Genomic DNA, 16,047 nt, shown 5'->3' with positions numbered 1-16,047 from the left:
TAGTTTGTACATTCGGTTTGTAGTTTTGAGTAGGCAAACGCCAATTCTAAAATTACTACTTTGTGTTATTCCTTCCTTGTGCTTGATTCTATTTCCTGGTGACTTTTCAGTTACTTAAAAATGTCAAATTTAAATTTAAACTTTAGATTCTTTCGTAACATTAGATCTGCCTCTGGGTTTCAATGTGTTTCACTGCTACCTTTTCACCTTTGGTTCCGTGTCTTATCACGCAGGTCACTTGTGCTGTAATCTATGTCCATGTCTCCTGAGTCTAGGCAGGCCAAGTGTCCTCACTCATTTCTATGCCTTTCTTAGGCGATCTAATGACAGTTACCCAGGACATTTAGAATCATGTTTGCTAAAAATCCATAAAAATTCATGATGGGATTTGGATAAGGATTGGATTCTTCTCGGCTGATAGAGAAGGAAACTGAGGCCAAAGCAGTGAGGGACCTTTCCCGGAAGTAGGTCCTGATGCTGAGAATGGAAACCAGGCTTCCTGGCTCTGGGCCCGCTCTCTCTAGTCATCACGGTGGAGGAAGAGGAGCTTGCTCAACCTGCCTCTTCCCCTCACTGCCTCTCCTGGCCCCACGTTCTCTACTACACCCACTTCAGCAGTTTTAGGCCATGGGACAAACCAAATGCACAGAGGCAGTCAGTGTGGGCAGAGGCTCTGGAAGAACCCACGCCGATAAAATAGTGGTGAGAGAAGCGTTGTGGAGTAAAGCTCAAGTATGAGGAGTGTCAGTGTCAGCAGCAGCGTTCCATCTTCTCTCTCCCCAGGATCTCTTCGACCAGCATCGTCACGATCGTGGTGTGTGGAATCCTCAGTAAGAGCCTGGTCTTCACGTTCCTGTTGATCGCCACACAGAGGTCATTTGGCCGCTAGGTCCGTGAACCCAGAATGCCCTGCGACCTCCATCCCCGTCCATCTGGCAGTTGTGCCAGGAGAAGCCTGTGAAAGGGGAGGCAAGGGTGTGTGTGTGTGTGGGGAGGGCAATGACTGAGTTGAATCTGTAACACAGGTTATTTCTAAGGCTCAGGATCCACCTTCCTGGCCCTGCTGACTCCCCTCATTTCACTAACAACCTTGGGTGTGAGCTTTGCCCATCAGAAGAGAAGAGACAGCCCCTAACATGCCCTGGGCCTCCATTCCCCCAGCAGCCTAGGGTTTGCATTAAATAAAGACGGATCCAATGCTTTTCTTTCTTTCTTTCTTCTTTTTTTTTAGTTTAATGTATTTTAATAGCAAACTTACAGGAACAGCACAGAAGACAGACAACATTAAAAACATGTATTTACATGTAGGACAACTAAGTTAGAAAAGTATAGTGAATGGATGGAATGTACCGTTTGATAAAAATGCTACAAACACCATTTAGTTGCCATCAATAAGAAATTTACTTGTTTTAAAATAAAATCCAAATTCTTGCATTGTCCAGAAAAATTTAACAGGTTTATTTATATTGTTATAAAGTTGAACTTCTGAAACTTGTTCACTGAAACATTTGACTTGCATTAATGCTTTATGTCCCTGCATTTATATTTAAAAAATCCACATAAAAAAGAAAATACAAAAACTGTCAATACCTGATTTCTGTCCCCTATTTTCAACTTGCAATCATATACTTAGGTACCTTTTGGCCCCATGGAAAAAAAACCCTAACGCTCAGAACTACCAATAACAGGAAGATGAAAAAAAAGTTGTTTTTAAAAGAATGAAATATTTTGCATCATAGTGGATTCTTAAGCACGTTCTCCACGTAAGCGGCGTGCTAGTGTGATGTCTTTGGGCATAATTGTTACACGTTTGGCATGGATAGCACACAGGTTGGTGTCTTCCAAAAGGCCACCCAGATCGGCCTCACTGGCCTCCTGCAAAGCGCCAATCGCTGCACTTCGGAAGCGCAGGTGTGTTTTGAAGTCCTGAGCAATTTCTCGCACCAGACGCTGGAAGGGAAGTCTGCAAATAGGAAGCTCAGTGGACTTCTGCTAACTTGTAATTTCACAAAGTACCAAGGTGCCAGGCCTGTAACGATGAGGTTTCTCCACCCCGCCAGTAGAGGGCGCACTCTTTCGAGCGCCTTTGGTAGCCAGTTGCTTCCTTGGTGCTTTACCCCCATGGATTTGTGGGCAGTCTGCTTTGTAGGAGCCATGGTATAGAGAACTCCTTACTTACCCCCCTTCTCCTTTGGGTGGAGGCGGCGCAGGCATTAGAGATGGATGGGCGGCTGCGAACGCCCCAATGCTTTTCACTGTCACTCGCTGTCCTGTGGGGTCATGAGGTACAGAGGGCACAGCTGCTAAACCTGCCTTGGTCCTTGCCCTGGACCACTGCACTGGGGCCGACCCTGGCAGAGCTGCACCACAGAAGCATCCTGCTCTCCCGGCCACCGGGGCCTTCCTTTCTTCTAGAATCAGACGCTTGGGTTCCTCCCTCCCGCTGCGGCCCTTTCCCACACTCCCAGGAAAGGGTGTTGAAAGCCAGGGAGTGAGGAGAAGACATGACGCCTCGGGGAGAAGTCCCCTTTGGGGCAGAGAAACCAAGTGAACCGGAAGGCAGCATCCCGGGACAATACTGGGAGGATGAGACAGGCTTCGCGGGATGAGACTGGTAGAGGGTATCGCTGAGAGAGGGTATCTTTGTCTATGGTGTGCATCATCCCTGCACCCTCAGAACAAGCCTGGGAAGGAGAGCAGAGTGTGACTGGAATGAGGCCACACGAGTAGAAAGTCATCCCTTGTGGCAGGAACAAAATTGAAGAGTCCCTTTCCTGACGGCTAAGGCCATAGAGGAGAGGACAGCCAGGAGCTCTTCCTGTGATGCCTCTACGTGCCTCTCCCTGGAATCACACCAGGGCCAGGGATGGTGGCACCACAAGATCTCAGCCTTTAGGCTCCGGGAGGCTCCCCCTATGCGCACTCCGGTTCCCCATTCTGCGTTCCTCTTCCTCTCTAGGTCTGCCCCTGAGAGTCCCCTTCAGCTCCCATGTTCACCCATGCAGTAGGGGTCCAGGCCCACCTGTGTCTGGCAAAATCCTACAGATTTAAATCAGGACTTTCCAATTTCCTACCTCCTTTGGCCCTAAACGGGGAAGGGTCCCCCATCGGTGGGGACAAAATGATGGGTCCTCCTACTCCAATTGAGCAATGGCCAAGGCTAACTTCATATCTCATTCCCCAAGAACAAACACACCTTCCAACACACAATCCAGCTTGTGTTAGGAAAACACATTCCTACCATCAGCTTGACTTTCCCGCACTGCTGTGGGAAAAAGATGTCTGAGTTCTGTGGTGCAGCAACCCAACCTTGACCCCCCGTCCTGATCACACGGCCATCATACAAGGACTTCCTCATCAACCCGAGAGCACCTGCTCTGGCTGCAGCCTCAGGAGGATGGCACTGACGCCAGAGACTCCCTCTCATCCCCAATCTGAGTCCATCAGAAGAAGCGCAAAGGGAAGTCTTGTCTTCTCAGAAGCCCTTCTTCCAGCAACTGTTCATCCCGGGGCATCTGTTTTCCTCCCTCAGGGGCCGAGCAGCGCAGCGGCAGTAACCACAGGACATGCGGTGTTTGCTTTCTGAGGTGGCCTGTCTGGGACCTGCAGGCCAGCAGGTCCAGTGCTGTCCCTGTTCACGAAGGGACAAGGGAGGTGCCATTGCTAAGTGTTGACTAGGAGAAGCTGAACACGTTAGTGCAGCATTTCTCAAACTCCAGTCCTCCTGCCTCTGCGTTTCCTGGACCATTGGTTTATAAAGCAGATTTCAGGGCCACTCCCAGCGCGTGCGGCTGAATCCCAGCGCGTGCGGCTCTCTTGGTGGTTCTCAAGCTTGTTTTCAAGATAGAGTTCCAAGAAGTTATCAAGCTTCTTACCAAACACCAGGACACGTTCATAGTAGAGGTAACCACCTGCAGGAGTTCATGTGCTTGTGTGCTTAATGTAATTATAGGTTACGTAGTGTTTAGGTGCATGCAATATACACTGATTGACCAGATTATTATGATCTCTGAATGCATAATAATTTGGCCACTCAGTGTATATCCTTTATAATAAAAGGCTAATATACAAATTGTCCCCTCGACCAGGAGATTTACCAGCAGACAGGCCAGCCAACCGCCCATATCCTCTCCCTCTGACCAGGCTGGCCAGACCCCTACCCATGCACAAATTCAAGCACTGGGCCTCTAATGTGTGTGTGTGTGTGTGTGTGTGTGTGTGTGTGTATATGTGTATATATATATATATATATATATATATATATATATATACTGAGTGGCCAGATTATTATGCATTCAGAGATCATAATAATCTGGCCACTCAGTGTATTATACTTGTCTGAGAAATCATGCACACTGAATTGGAAGAAAAATGGCTGTCCTGGATGCTCTCCCGTTTGTGCCTGTGGGCCCACTCTCCATCCTTATCTCTCTTGAGCACGATGGGTTAAATCAACGGGCTCCCTTGCCAACAGGCTTCCAGGTGGGTTTCACCCGTGGGCAGCGTGAAAGCAGAGCAGAGGGTGGGAAGAGAATGAGGGCGGGGATTTTATCCTCTGGGCTCCTTCTCTGTGGAATGGCTGCATTCCTCTATGGGAGGCCCCTTCATGCCCCTCACCAGACAGCTGCTATCTCCAAATTTGGGACACTGCTCCATCCCCTGCCCCTTTAGGCCTAGAGGTGGTAATGATTCAGCACTGTCCGCTTTCTCAGGGTACTGCAGCATCCCTTACTGATTTCCCCAAATCCCACCACACTTTGGTCAAACACGGCTCAATAAGTCGGTTTCAGTGAGCCACCTGACTCCTGCTGGACTTCTGCTGATACAACAGTGCCATGTGGTTAATTACACGGGCCTTGGAATAAGCAGCATCCAGGGTGAACCCAGCTCCACAGCATCCTTGAAGTATGTCTGATCTTGAAAGACTCAGTGCATCCCTCTGGGCCTCATCCTTGAGACATTCCTCATTGCCTCGGGGACAAAATAACCAAGGCCAGTCCTGGTTCTTGCTGCCAACAATGGAATGCAAGTCAGGCTGTCTTGAACAGCAAAGGAACTGAGAAAGATGTCAGTAGCTCATAGACTCAATGGAAGGCTGGAGGGCCAGGCTTAGAAAACAGCAGAAGCCAAGAGAGAATGGGCAAGAGGCCACAGCTGAGGTTACTGCATGAGGACGTCTAGTGTTGAACGTGCCATTGATGCTACAGCCCGTCCCCTGCATGCTTGAAGCCACTCGAACCTGCCACCATACTGTTCACGGGATTTCTATGTCCACTATCTCCAACTGGCCCCACATCTTTCACCACAGGATCATGCCTTTGGTCAGGCTTAGGTCCCAAGCCTGTGCCATAAGTGCCAGGGAGAAGGGCAGGAGGAATCTGCCTCCATCTCAATAGACGGGAGAGGGAAGCTTTGCGTCCTAGTGAGACCCACACATTGGGGCATATCCCCCAAATGGAAAAGGCATTGGGGGCTGGAGACTCAAAAGATGACAAATATTCACTACACAGTCTCCGAAGCTGGTAGGGTTAAGTGAGATCACCTGCGTAAAGCACCCGGCGCACGAGGGCCTTCAATCCATGGCACTTAGTCACTCCAGTAGCATTACAATTGTGGTCTCCATGTCTCTGTCTAGACTGGGGCTCCTAGAAGTGCTCACCTGAGACGCAGGCTGAGGACCCCGGAGAGTTTCGGGGCCCCTCTGACCTCATGCAGAGCTTTGCCAGGCATCATCCATTTGGACCACTGGCCTCACAATCACCTGTGCTGCTTGTTAAACTGCAGATGCTGGGCCCTCTCTAGACTTCCTAAACTGGAGTCTCCCGGGGTGGAGCCCACACGCATGTGTATGTTTGCCAGGCTTCCCAAATGATGGAGCCACATGCTTATACTTGAGAAGCATGGTGTGGAGTGAGATTAAACAAGGCATGTCATCAGGAAGGTGTGAACCAGACCTTGAAGGGTAACTGAATGTGAATGTATTGGAGGGGCTCGGGAGGCAGTGGTCGGGGCCCAGTGAGGAGGCTGTCTCGGTGCCCTGAGGAAGTGAGTGAGCAGAGGTGGGAGGTCCGATAGTGGGCCAGGGCTTGCCGTGGTGGGGAACGGGGTGTTGTACCATAGGCTGTGGCACAATGAGAGCGGGAAGGAAGGTGTCACAAGGGAAGTGATCTGTTTTCTCCTTCTGCATTTTCCCGAGCTGGTCCCTCTCACTGCAGTTCCCTCAGGGTTTCTCAACTGCACAGTAAGCTCCCCCTCTCAGAGGAGGTGGACAATACCCCCATGGGGCACCATCCCCCAGCAACTGCTACAGCCCCTGGGATGGCCGAAGCCTGAAGGACAGAATGGACAGGACGGGGCTCTGGGGGCGGCCACTGCTGCTGCTGCTGCTGCTCTGGGTCTCAGGTGAGGAGAGGAAGGGAGAGGGACGGAGATGGCCCAGGGGAGGTGCCTACTAAGAGGGGTTTTCTCTCACTCCTTCAGGAGGACTGGGATGGGATCCCGGTATGTGTTAGAGACAGGAATGGGCGAAGGAAGGAAATGAATGCAGACTGTGCTGCCTGACCCCGACCCAGCGGGGCTGGATGACTAATAGATGCTGGAGGGTCCTCCAGTGCATCTCCAAGCTGAGAAAATTATGCGAAGTCACCAAACCTCCTCTCCTCGCTGTGTAGACAGCCTGGGGGATGTAAAGCAGTGCAAGGCACGGTCCCTCCTCAAAGGAACATTCGGGGGCTGAGGCAGAGAGCAAAGAGGTTCCGGAACCAGACAGAGCTGGTTCAAATCCTGTTCCTGCCACTTTCTATAGATGTGGCTGTAAGAAGTCCTCTACCTTCTCTGAGCCTCAGTTTCCTCATTTGTAAACAGCGCCTCCTTCAGAGGGTTGTCCTAGGAGCTAATCAGCAGACTGATGTAGAACACTTGGCTCAGTATTTAGGGCTCAGTAAGTGCTTCACGGAGTGCAGGTGGCTGCCCAGGACCAGGACGCTGATGATGTAAAGGTGTAGGGTGGTCAGTGGGTTGAGGTTTGGGGGAGACAGAGGTCAGTGCCAGCTGGGACCTAATGGGATGGATATGGACAGAGAGGAGTGGAAGCGCATCTGTCGTGGGAACCCCAAGGCGGTAATACAAAGTCCCCTGAAAGCAAGGGACATGCCTGGGAACCACAAGTGGAGAAGAACATGGGTGGCAAAACTGATTAAGTTCTCTTTTTACTTAAAAAAAACACACCCTCCATTTTTATTATAAAAAAATTTCAATCTATGAAGTATAAAAAAAATAGTCACCATAACCTCATCCACGAGATTCAGACATTGAAGCAGGATCGATATTTTGCCGTATTTGCTCCACATGTGTGTATGTTGCTGAAGACGCTGAGCCATTTCACATAGTGCACAGAGACCCCACGTGCCTCCTCAGTGCTTGAGGGAGCTGCCAGGACTCTCACCTGCGATAGGGCTCTGCCCTGCGGCCTGTGGCTGTGGGGCGGTGGGAGGAAGGCTGGCTCAGTGAGGCTCTTGGCCCTCTCATTCTAGGACTCCGAGGCGAAGACGAGGAGCAAATGTGCCTCCTGGAAGGAAGCAACCTGACCATATCCTGTTTGTACACCAGGCAGTACGCCTCCAGCCTGAAGGCCTGGCAGCGGGTGAGGAGCCGCGGCCCCCCAGAGACACTGGTGCGCACAGATACCAGGAACACGGACCTAAACCGGGCCCAGGCCGGGAGATACCTGCTGGAGGATGACCCCACCGAGGGCACGTTCAGGGTCACCGTGAGAGAGCTCCAGAGGCAGGACTTGGGGCTCTATCAGTGTGTGATTGACCTCTCACCTCAGACCCCCGTGCTCCTGCCTCCTCGGATTCGGCTGGTACAGTGCGAAGGTGAGCAGCAGCGGTGAGAGCCCAGACAGGGAAGGTTGTGGAGGCTGTGCTCCTGAGCCGCAGGTGGGACCCCCTCTGCCTCCAGGGGAGGGGGGGGCGCTTTGGAGAGAGGGCACAGAGTCACGGGAAAGGCTCTCCGTCTGAAAGCAGCGCACATGGGTCTTCCTGTCTCTCGCTTTGTGACTTTGAGAGCCATAGCTCCTCTCTGGACCCCGGTTTTCTCACCCTTTAAGGCAAGAAAGTTAGACTAGGGATCTCAAAGTTTCTCTCACTCTGTGCAGAGTGCCTGCTAGGGGAACCGGGTACTGAACACCGACTGCATAGCCAAGGTTAAGCCTGTCTCCATTGTACACGGCAAGAAGGTGCAGGGAGGGCACGCTACTCACGGTGTCATTCAGCCGATACCTGGAGCAGCTGGCATCTGACAGAGACCCATCGGATTCGATTGTCCTTGGTGGATCCTGGAAGGGGGCCCAGTGTGGCCAGTGAAACTGTTCCCTTTCTCAAGAGATTTACAAAGTAGCAAACAAGGAATAGGTGTTGGACAGCAAGATGAAGGGCCTCTCTCGTCCTTGAATTGCTTCTCATGGGTGGAGGCCTGCTTGGCCTCCCCCTCTTTCCTCAGAATGCCTGTCTACTCACCTAGCCCAATACTTCTGCCCCGAGCTTCCCAATAAACCTTCTCCCTTTAACCAGAGAGTTGGAGAGACCTCCACCACACAGGACCCTGCTCTCCACTTCCTACATATCCCAATATGTAAATACTAGAGGCCCAGTGCACAGATTCGTGCACATTAAAAGGAAATAAATTAGAAGGTGGCTGGTGGGGAAGGACCGGGTGAGATGGGCATGACATGCCCTGGACCCAATCTCCCACAGTCCCTCCCTCGGCTGTCCGCAATGGGGCAAAGGGCTCAAAGGGGCTCGAAGCGTGTCTGCGGAGTGAGCGGGGTCCCTCAGCCTGGCCTGCGGGATCAGGCTGAAACCAACAGTCTGACATCCCCCAAGTGGTCCCGGAGTGTAAGAGGGCACTCCGTAAAGTTGCTGTTGCTTGGCAGTTCCTGCATCAAGCATCTGCCCCCTGGTGGTGGGTGCGTGTCATACCTACTGGCTGGTTGGCTGGTGGCTTAGTCTTTTATCTATATACTAGAGGCCTGGTGCATGAAATTCATGCATGGGTAGGGTGCCTAGGCCTGGCCGGCAATCAAGGCCAATCTGTGGGGTAACCAGCGGGGCAATCAGGGGGCCCCCGCTGGCACCCGCCTTGGCTGGCCTGGGCCTGCCAGCTGGAGGCAGCTCCTACATTGAGCATCTGCCACCTGGTGGTCAGTGCGCATCATAGCGACTGGTCATTCCACTGGTCTTTTCGCTGTTTGGTTGATTTGCATATTAGGCTTTTATTATATAGGACTAGAAGCCCGGTGCATGAAATTCGTGCACGGAGTGGGGTTGTCCCTCAGCCCAGCCTGTACCCTCTCCAATCTGGGACCCCTGGATGGATGTCCGACTGCCCGTTTAGGCCCGATCCCACCCATTGGGATCCTAAACGGGCAGTCGGACATCCCTCTCACAATCCAGGTCTGCTGGCTCCCAACTGCTTGCCTGCCTGCCTTCCTGATTGCCCCTAACCGCTTCTGCCTGCCAGCCTGATCACCCCCTAACCACTCCGCTGCCAGCCTGTTTGCCCCCAACTTCCCTCCTCTGCCGGCCTGGTCACTCCTAACTGCCCTCTCCTGCAGGGTTGATCACCTCCAACTGCCCTCCCTTGCAGGCCTGGTCCCTCTCAACTGCCCTCCCTTGCAGGCCTGGTCCTTCTCAACTGCCCTCCCTTGCAGGCCAGGTGCCTCCCAACTGCCCTCTCCTGCTGGCCATCTTGTGTCCACATGGGGGCAGGATCTTTGACCACATGGGGCAGCTATATTGTGTGTTGCAGTGATGATCAATCTGCATATTACTCTTTTATTAGATAGGATAGAGGCCTGGTACAGGGCTGGGGGCCAGCTGGTTTGCCCTGAAGGGTGTCCCTGATCAAGGTGGGGTTCGCTTGAGGTGTGGGGCGGCCTGAGCGAGGGGCCTGTGGTGGTTTGCAGGCCGGCCACACCCCTGGCAACCCAAGCAGAGGCCCTGGTATCTGGAATTTATTTTCCTTCTACAATTGAAACTTTGTAGCCTGGAGCAGAGCCAAGTCTGGGGCTCCCTCTGAGGCCCGAAGCCATTTGTGTTGGGGTTATAATTGAAACTTTGTTGCCTTAAGCGGGTGGTCCCGGCCAGGGTGTGCGGAAAGCTTTGCTTCCCCTGTTGCCGGTGGCAACCCTGGCCTGCTCTCTCAAGCTCCATTCTGATGCCATTTCTGTTTGAATTTGTTTACCTTCTATAATTGAAACTTTGTAGCTTGAGTGGAGGCTTAGGCCTGCAACGGCTGGCGGAAAGCTTGTTTCCCTCTGTTGCCTGGGAAACCTTGCTCTCTGTGGCTGTAGCCATCTTGGATGGGTTAATTTGCATACTCGCTCTGATTGGATGGTGGGTGTGGTTTGTGAGTGTGGCTTATGGGTGTGTCAGAGGTATGGGCAATTTGCATATTTGTCTATTATTAGGTAGGATTATTAGGTAGGACTAGAAGCCTGGTGCATGAAAATTCATGTACTGGAGGGGGAGTACCTCAGCCTGGCCTGCCCCCTTTCAGAGACTGGGAGCCCTCAGGAATGGGAGGCGACCCGGCGATCAGGGGAAGGTGATGCTCCATCACACCTCTGCTGCTGCCACTACAGCCAGCACAAGCCTTGGCTGGCCCTGGTTATCTGAGCCTCGGACAGCCCTGGGCGCCTGGGCAGCCACCATCCGAGGCTTGTCTGTGCCTTGGGCCAGCCCTGGGCATCTGGGGGGCTGAGGGGACTGGGGGACTCCGGAGGCAGGCGTGCAGAGCTGCCAGGCCCACCTGCCGCCCCAGCGGGGCTGAGAGGACTGGGAATTGCCATCTTTTGGCTGTGAGTGCTGCCATCTTTGAAGGAGGGGCAGTCAATTAGCATATTCCCTCCTTATTGGTTGTGGGAGCCGCCATCTTTGCTATGGCGTGAGGGTCAATTAGCATATTTCCTCTTTATTAGATAGTATATAAAGAGCTAACATGCAAATTAGCTAGGATATTGTAACATCACAACCACTCAGGAGGAGGCTGCATGTGCAGGTAGGCGGGAGGGGAATGCGTGCGCAAGGGGAATGGGTGCGCAGTGAGGCAAGCCAGGGATGGCGCAGGCCCGCAGAGAACAGGGCTTGCCAGCCACGGTGCACTGGCAGTCCTGCCTCTGGGTGTGAACTGCAGAGGAAACACTTTTTCTGACTGCTCATTGGGTAAGCTCCTCGTACGCCATGCTCAGTGTTCTTGGTCACTTGGGTAATAAGAATCCAAGAAGGTGATCTAGGGTTTTTCCAACCTCACTCCTGGAGGAAAAATGAAGGTCTGCTGCTGGACAGGCTAAGAAATGTCATATCCTGCCCTAGCCGGTTTTGCTCAGTGGATAGAGCCTCAGCCTGTGGACCACAGGGTCCGGGTTTGATTCTGGTCAAGGGCATGTACCTAGGTTGCAGGCTCCTCCCTGGATGGGGCCCAGGTCAGGGCTCATGCAGGAGGCAACCAATTGAAGTGTCCCACTCATATTGATGTTTCTCTCTGTCTCTCCCTCTCTCTTCCACGCTCTCTAAAAATCAATGGAAAAATATCCTCAAGTGAGGATAAAAAAAAAAAAAAGGAAGAAAGAAAGAAATGTCATATCCTATGAGAGAGACATCTTGAAAATGCCTAAAGAAAGTTCTTATTTCTTCATGGTGAAGGGACTGGAGTCTGTGTTGATGAAAACACCTTGGCGGCTGTGGCGGCCGGCTGTGACTGCAGCAGCAGGGTGATCAGCCTGGTCGCCTCCTGCAGAGGGAGGCCAGACTGCGGCTTAGGCCATTCCCCGTACATCAGTAGGACATCCCCGGAGGGCTCCCAGATTGGAGAGGGTGCAGGTCGGGCTGAGGGCCCCCCCCGCACTCCCTGTGCACAAATTTCATGCACCAAGCCTCTAGTATATATAGATTAGGCCAGAGTGGGGCTAGAGTCGAACTTCATTGTAATATTTAGAAATCAAGAGTTGACCAAGCAAAAGGAAGGTGCTATAGGCAGGATTGGAGGGAAGCTACTGAATCCACATAATAGGAAAACATCCCCCAGGCTTTAAGAGCATCCAGTGATGCCCAGGAATTGAGAGACTGGTTACAAATGATTTATGCAGTTGGTGAAGCAGTTCCACGTCCTCTCTACACAGCAGCAAATTGGTCTCAGTACCTGTACACATGGAAGTGCTGAAACAGTTGCTGGCTGCAAAGGTAAGTGAGGCCATCACAGGATAATAAAAGCTGCACGGGCCTGGTTTCCATTCCTCCTCAACCTGGAACCTACTCAGTGACCTTGAGAATGTCCCTCGTACTCCTCTAGGCTTGCTCCATTGTGATGTTCAATGGCTCCAATTCTCTGGGGTTCTCTATGTTTCAGTTCAGAGAAATAGCTTTAATATTATACCTTTGGCAATGTTTGCCCACTCCAGAAGACAGCTTGGGCCCACCAGGTTTGACTCCATCAATTAATAGCTGCCTTGTTCTTTAACGCAAATTTTAATAAAGACAATAAGGGAAACTATTGGGAATGACAGAAGCCATATAATTGAATGAGAATGATATCAAGTTTAATACAGGATAAATGTAAACGTAGTTATTTTCATCAAACCACAAATAGCAGACAGTGGAGTTTTCATAGCAGCTTCCTATTTCTTTTCTGCAGTAATTGGCGAAAACTTTAGGCTGATGTAGCTGAGGAAACTGAGTCTCGTACAGCTTGTTCCTGCCTGAAGGGCTCACTGGTCTCCCAGGGAAACAAGAACCCAATCCTCTGAAAAGGACACCTGCGGTAAACAGAAGGTGGCCTGGGGAGCGGGTGGCAGGCAGGCACCGTCTTTAGTTAGGTTAAAACAAATGAATGGGGACTTCTTTCTGGAACGGTGTTAGGCCTGCCCACATAAATGGACTTACCCTCAATGAATTGTGGGGAATCCTTCTGCACTTGTCTCCACGTTTCCAGGTGGGGGAGGCATGGCAGCAGATGCCCACAGAAAGACACTTACATAATGTCATGCTATTCGGAGGTGATGGATGTGTCCACCCAACGCTGCAATAGGAAGAGAGGCCTGAAATGGGAACTTAGGGAGAGAAGGTGGGTATGGGAGGTAGGAGAAGGGTCAGAAGTGAGAGAAGGACTTGTGGCCTGGTGAGAGGGCCACTTGACTGTGAAGGACTGAGTGGACCTGGGAGCCACAAGCTAAAAAATTAGGCCAGGCTCACTGGACAAGACTCTGAAGACTGAGAGCAGCAAATGTCACAGAAATACACGGCAAGGAGACAGGAGACATGGGTCCCAGTGCTGGCTCTGCTGCTGTCTACTGAGTGGCCTTGGACACTCCCTTTTCCCTCTGTTCCTTAGGGCTTAGATTGGATGGGATTGAATGCTTGCTTTCACCTTTGACCTTCTAGGACTCTGTGAATATCCCCCAAATACAGTACAGTCCCATAGCAATGAACTTGGGACATAGTTGCTCAGCCTTTGGAAGAAAATTGTTCCAGATATCTTGGAGGTCTCTCTCCGGTTCAGGTTAAGTCAGTCAGGTTGTGCCAGCAGCCTGGCAGGCTCAGGGTGTGCAGTCCCGTCTTCATCAAGCATTTTCTGGGCCCAGTAGGGGCCTGTGTCAGTCAAAGAGAATGAACCCTAAAGGGTAATCTGGATTAAGCATCAGTTGTGTCTGAATGAGGGTCGCTGCCCAGAGGCCACAACAAAGTAGAATGATACTTTGGGGTCATTAGCTGGGTCCTCGTGCCTCATAGGTGGGCTCCAGAGAGCCAGGCTAGACCGCATGCAGGCCTGTCTCCTGCTCCAGGCAGGTGAGGGAGTCCTGAGTGCCCGCAGCCAGAAGGACCTTTGCTTCTATTTCTCTTCCAAAGCTCTCACCCTCATACAAGCCTTGAATGTTACTGCCTCAAGGGAGCACAAGTCCCATCAATCAGCCATAGAGGAAAGGAGCTGGGGTTGGGGAGCTATGATTACAAAGGTGTTTTATAGCCCTGATGACAGAGCATCACCTACAAAACGTGGCCCAGGGGCGAATGGAATTTGAGCAATCTTCCTTGGAGTTAAAGGAATGGGATGGACAGAAATCCTCTGCACAGAGTTGCTGGGGCTTGGGGCCCGGAGGGGTGCAGAACCCACTACCGAGAGGAAGAGAAACTCTGACGGTAGCAGAGGAGTAACTCATGCAGAAGAGGGGTGGCCGCCACGCCAGGAGCAGGTGGTGACATGCACTCACAGCGTCAGCTGCACACGGAGACAGTTTGGCTGAGTGGAGAGGAGAAGGGTAAGGCTAAAGCAGGACCGGTCGTGGATTCAGACTGCGAGAGCCGTGGGCGCCGGCAGCCTTGTGCACTTGGCTCTGTAGGCAACGGGAGCACGAAGGGCTTTCCGTGGCGCCTTGAGTGGGAGAGTGAGGGCTCATGCTGGAGCTATGGGCAGGAGCTACGCAGAAGGGAGATATTAGGGGCAGGAGACCAGGAGATCCCTTGAGGGTGAGAGCCATCGCAGAGCATTATGGGAAAGGTAAGGCCCAGCCTCACAGTCCCTGGTTGGCTGGTGTTGTGGCCAGGAGGCAGGGAGCAGGTGGAGCCTCAGAGCAGAACACCTGGCAGACACCCACCCTTTCGGACTCAGGAGGGGCTAACCTAGGACACCAACACTTGTGCTTGACCTTCCAGGCGTGCCGCCTGCCCCTGCCCTTCCCGAGCTGCGGCTGCTGGCTATTGTTCTGACCTGCGGATTTGTCCTGAACAAGGGCCTGGTGTTCTCAGTCCTGTTTGTTCTTCTCCGGAAAGCCAGGGCCTCAGGTGAGTGGGGGCCGAGGTGGGGCTTGGGGTGGAAATGAATGAGGGGAACCAGATGGTAGCAGCAGACAAGAGCTGAGAGGGGCCATGTCCCTGGGGTTCCCCAGAGCTTGCCTCCTAACTTTCCCCACTTCTTTGCCTAGGAGGCAGGCCCAGCCCCTGGAACCCATGAATGGCGCTGGGCTGGGCTCACCAGGACAGGAAGACCTGGGGGTGGGAGGGGCAAGGAGGTTTTTGCTGCTTGGCAATCCAGTCTTTTCTTCAGAGGAGGGAGGGAGACTACAGCCAGGACTGGCATGGATGGATCATGGGCAAATGCTGTCTGCTTCTCTCACTCCTCAGGCGAGCCAGACCCAGGGGAGCAGCAAAGTCACCCTTCCAGGAGCTGACGGGCATGCCTTCCTCCCCTAGCAAACATCACATTCCACTCTCTGCTCACCAGATGAACAAACAAATAAACTTCTCTCTCAGGGAAGTGAAAGGCTCCCTAAACTTCTTGTGTGAGGTCTCTGCCCGGCCCCTTTCTTATGTAGAGGAAGGTACTGAGTGGAAAGCATGGGGAGCTGGGAGGAAGGAGACCCACTGAACTAATCAGAGGCCAAGAAAATGGCAAACTATCTTTTTATAAAATTAAATACAACAACTGGGACTCAAAGAAGCATCCAAATGAACCTGTGTGTGCTCCCTTGCTGCTGTTCAGACCCGCTCTGCTGGGGCGTCTCTGGCCCTCCGGTGAAACCTATGGCAAGACCCATCACATTTCTGAAAAATGTTTTTATTTTGAAATTAAATTTATTGGGGTGATATTGGTTAATAAAATTATATAGACTATTTTTTAGAGCAGTTTTAGGTTGCCAGCAAAATTAAGGATACAGTACAGTCCCCACACATGCACAGCCTCCCCACTATCAGGATCCCAGCCCACACACACAGTCATCCATGGACACACTTCACCATTCATCTGGTTTTATGGATTTTATTTTTATTTTTTCCACCTCCATCCCCTAGCTGCACTTCCTACCCGTTGCCCCATAGGTATCCTCTTAATATATTTAATGCATATGTCCTCTCAATCTACTTTCCATAATGTATTTACATTTGTGTAGGTCATTGAAAACACATAGAAGTGATTCATGTGCTTTGTTTTATACGCATTTCCCTCTCTGCTTCTGGGAATGACTCTCAAAGCCACACTTTTCCATAAAATATGTGC

At 51.8% G+C, this 16,047-nt stretch overlaps 2 protein-coding genes and 1 pseudogene across 3 annotated transcripts in view; 2 read left to right on the top strand and 1 right to left on the bottom strand.

Moving 5' to 3' along the window:
- TREM1 (triggering receptor expressed on myeloid cells 1) overlaps positions 1-1,201 on the top strand; it is an 18,260-nt gene extending 17,059 nt beyond the window's left edge. The window contains exon 4 of the mRNA XM_054721662.1: positions 784-1,201. Coding sequence (XP_054577637.1) covers positions 784-889 — 106 coding nt within the window. The 3' untranslated portion in view covers positions 890-1,201. The remainder of the gene's footprint in view (positions 1-783) is intronic.
- Positions 1-16,047, top strand: part of LOC114235282 (triggering receptor expressed on myeloid cells 3-like) — a 20,806-nt gene extending 4,759 nt beyond the window's left edge. Inside the window, exons 1-4 of one of the 2 annotated variants that reach the window (XM_054721664.1) lie at positions 6,135-6,402; positions 7,533-7,877; positions 14,709-14,837; positions 15,177-16,040. In XM_054721664.1, coding sequence (XP_054577639.1) covers positions 6,342-6,402; positions 7,533-7,877; positions 14,709-14,837; positions 15,177-15,223 — 582 coding nt within the window. In that variant the 5' untranslated portion in view covers positions 6,135-6,341 and the 3' untranslated portion in view covers positions 15,224-16,040. Of the gene's footprint in view, positions 1-6,134; positions 6,403-7,532; positions 7,878-14,708; positions 14,838-15,176 lie in introns of those variants that run through there. The other variant, XM_054721665.1, reaches the window with a different exon arrangement.
- On the bottom strand, positions 1,747-2,162 carry LOC129150430 (histone H3.3A-like; annotated as a pseudogene).

This window comes from Eptesicus fuscus, chromosome 10 (genome assembly GCF_027574615.1).
Source record: "Eptesicus fuscus isolate TK198812 chromosome 10, DD_ASM_mEF_20220401, whole genome shotgun sequence".
NCBI lineage: Eukaryota > Metazoa > Chordata > Mammalia > Chiroptera > Vespertilionidae > Eptesicus > Eptesicus fuscus.
The sequence above is the reverse complement of the archived record's forward strand: the minus strand, read 5'-3'. Positions and strand labels throughout refer to the sequence as shown.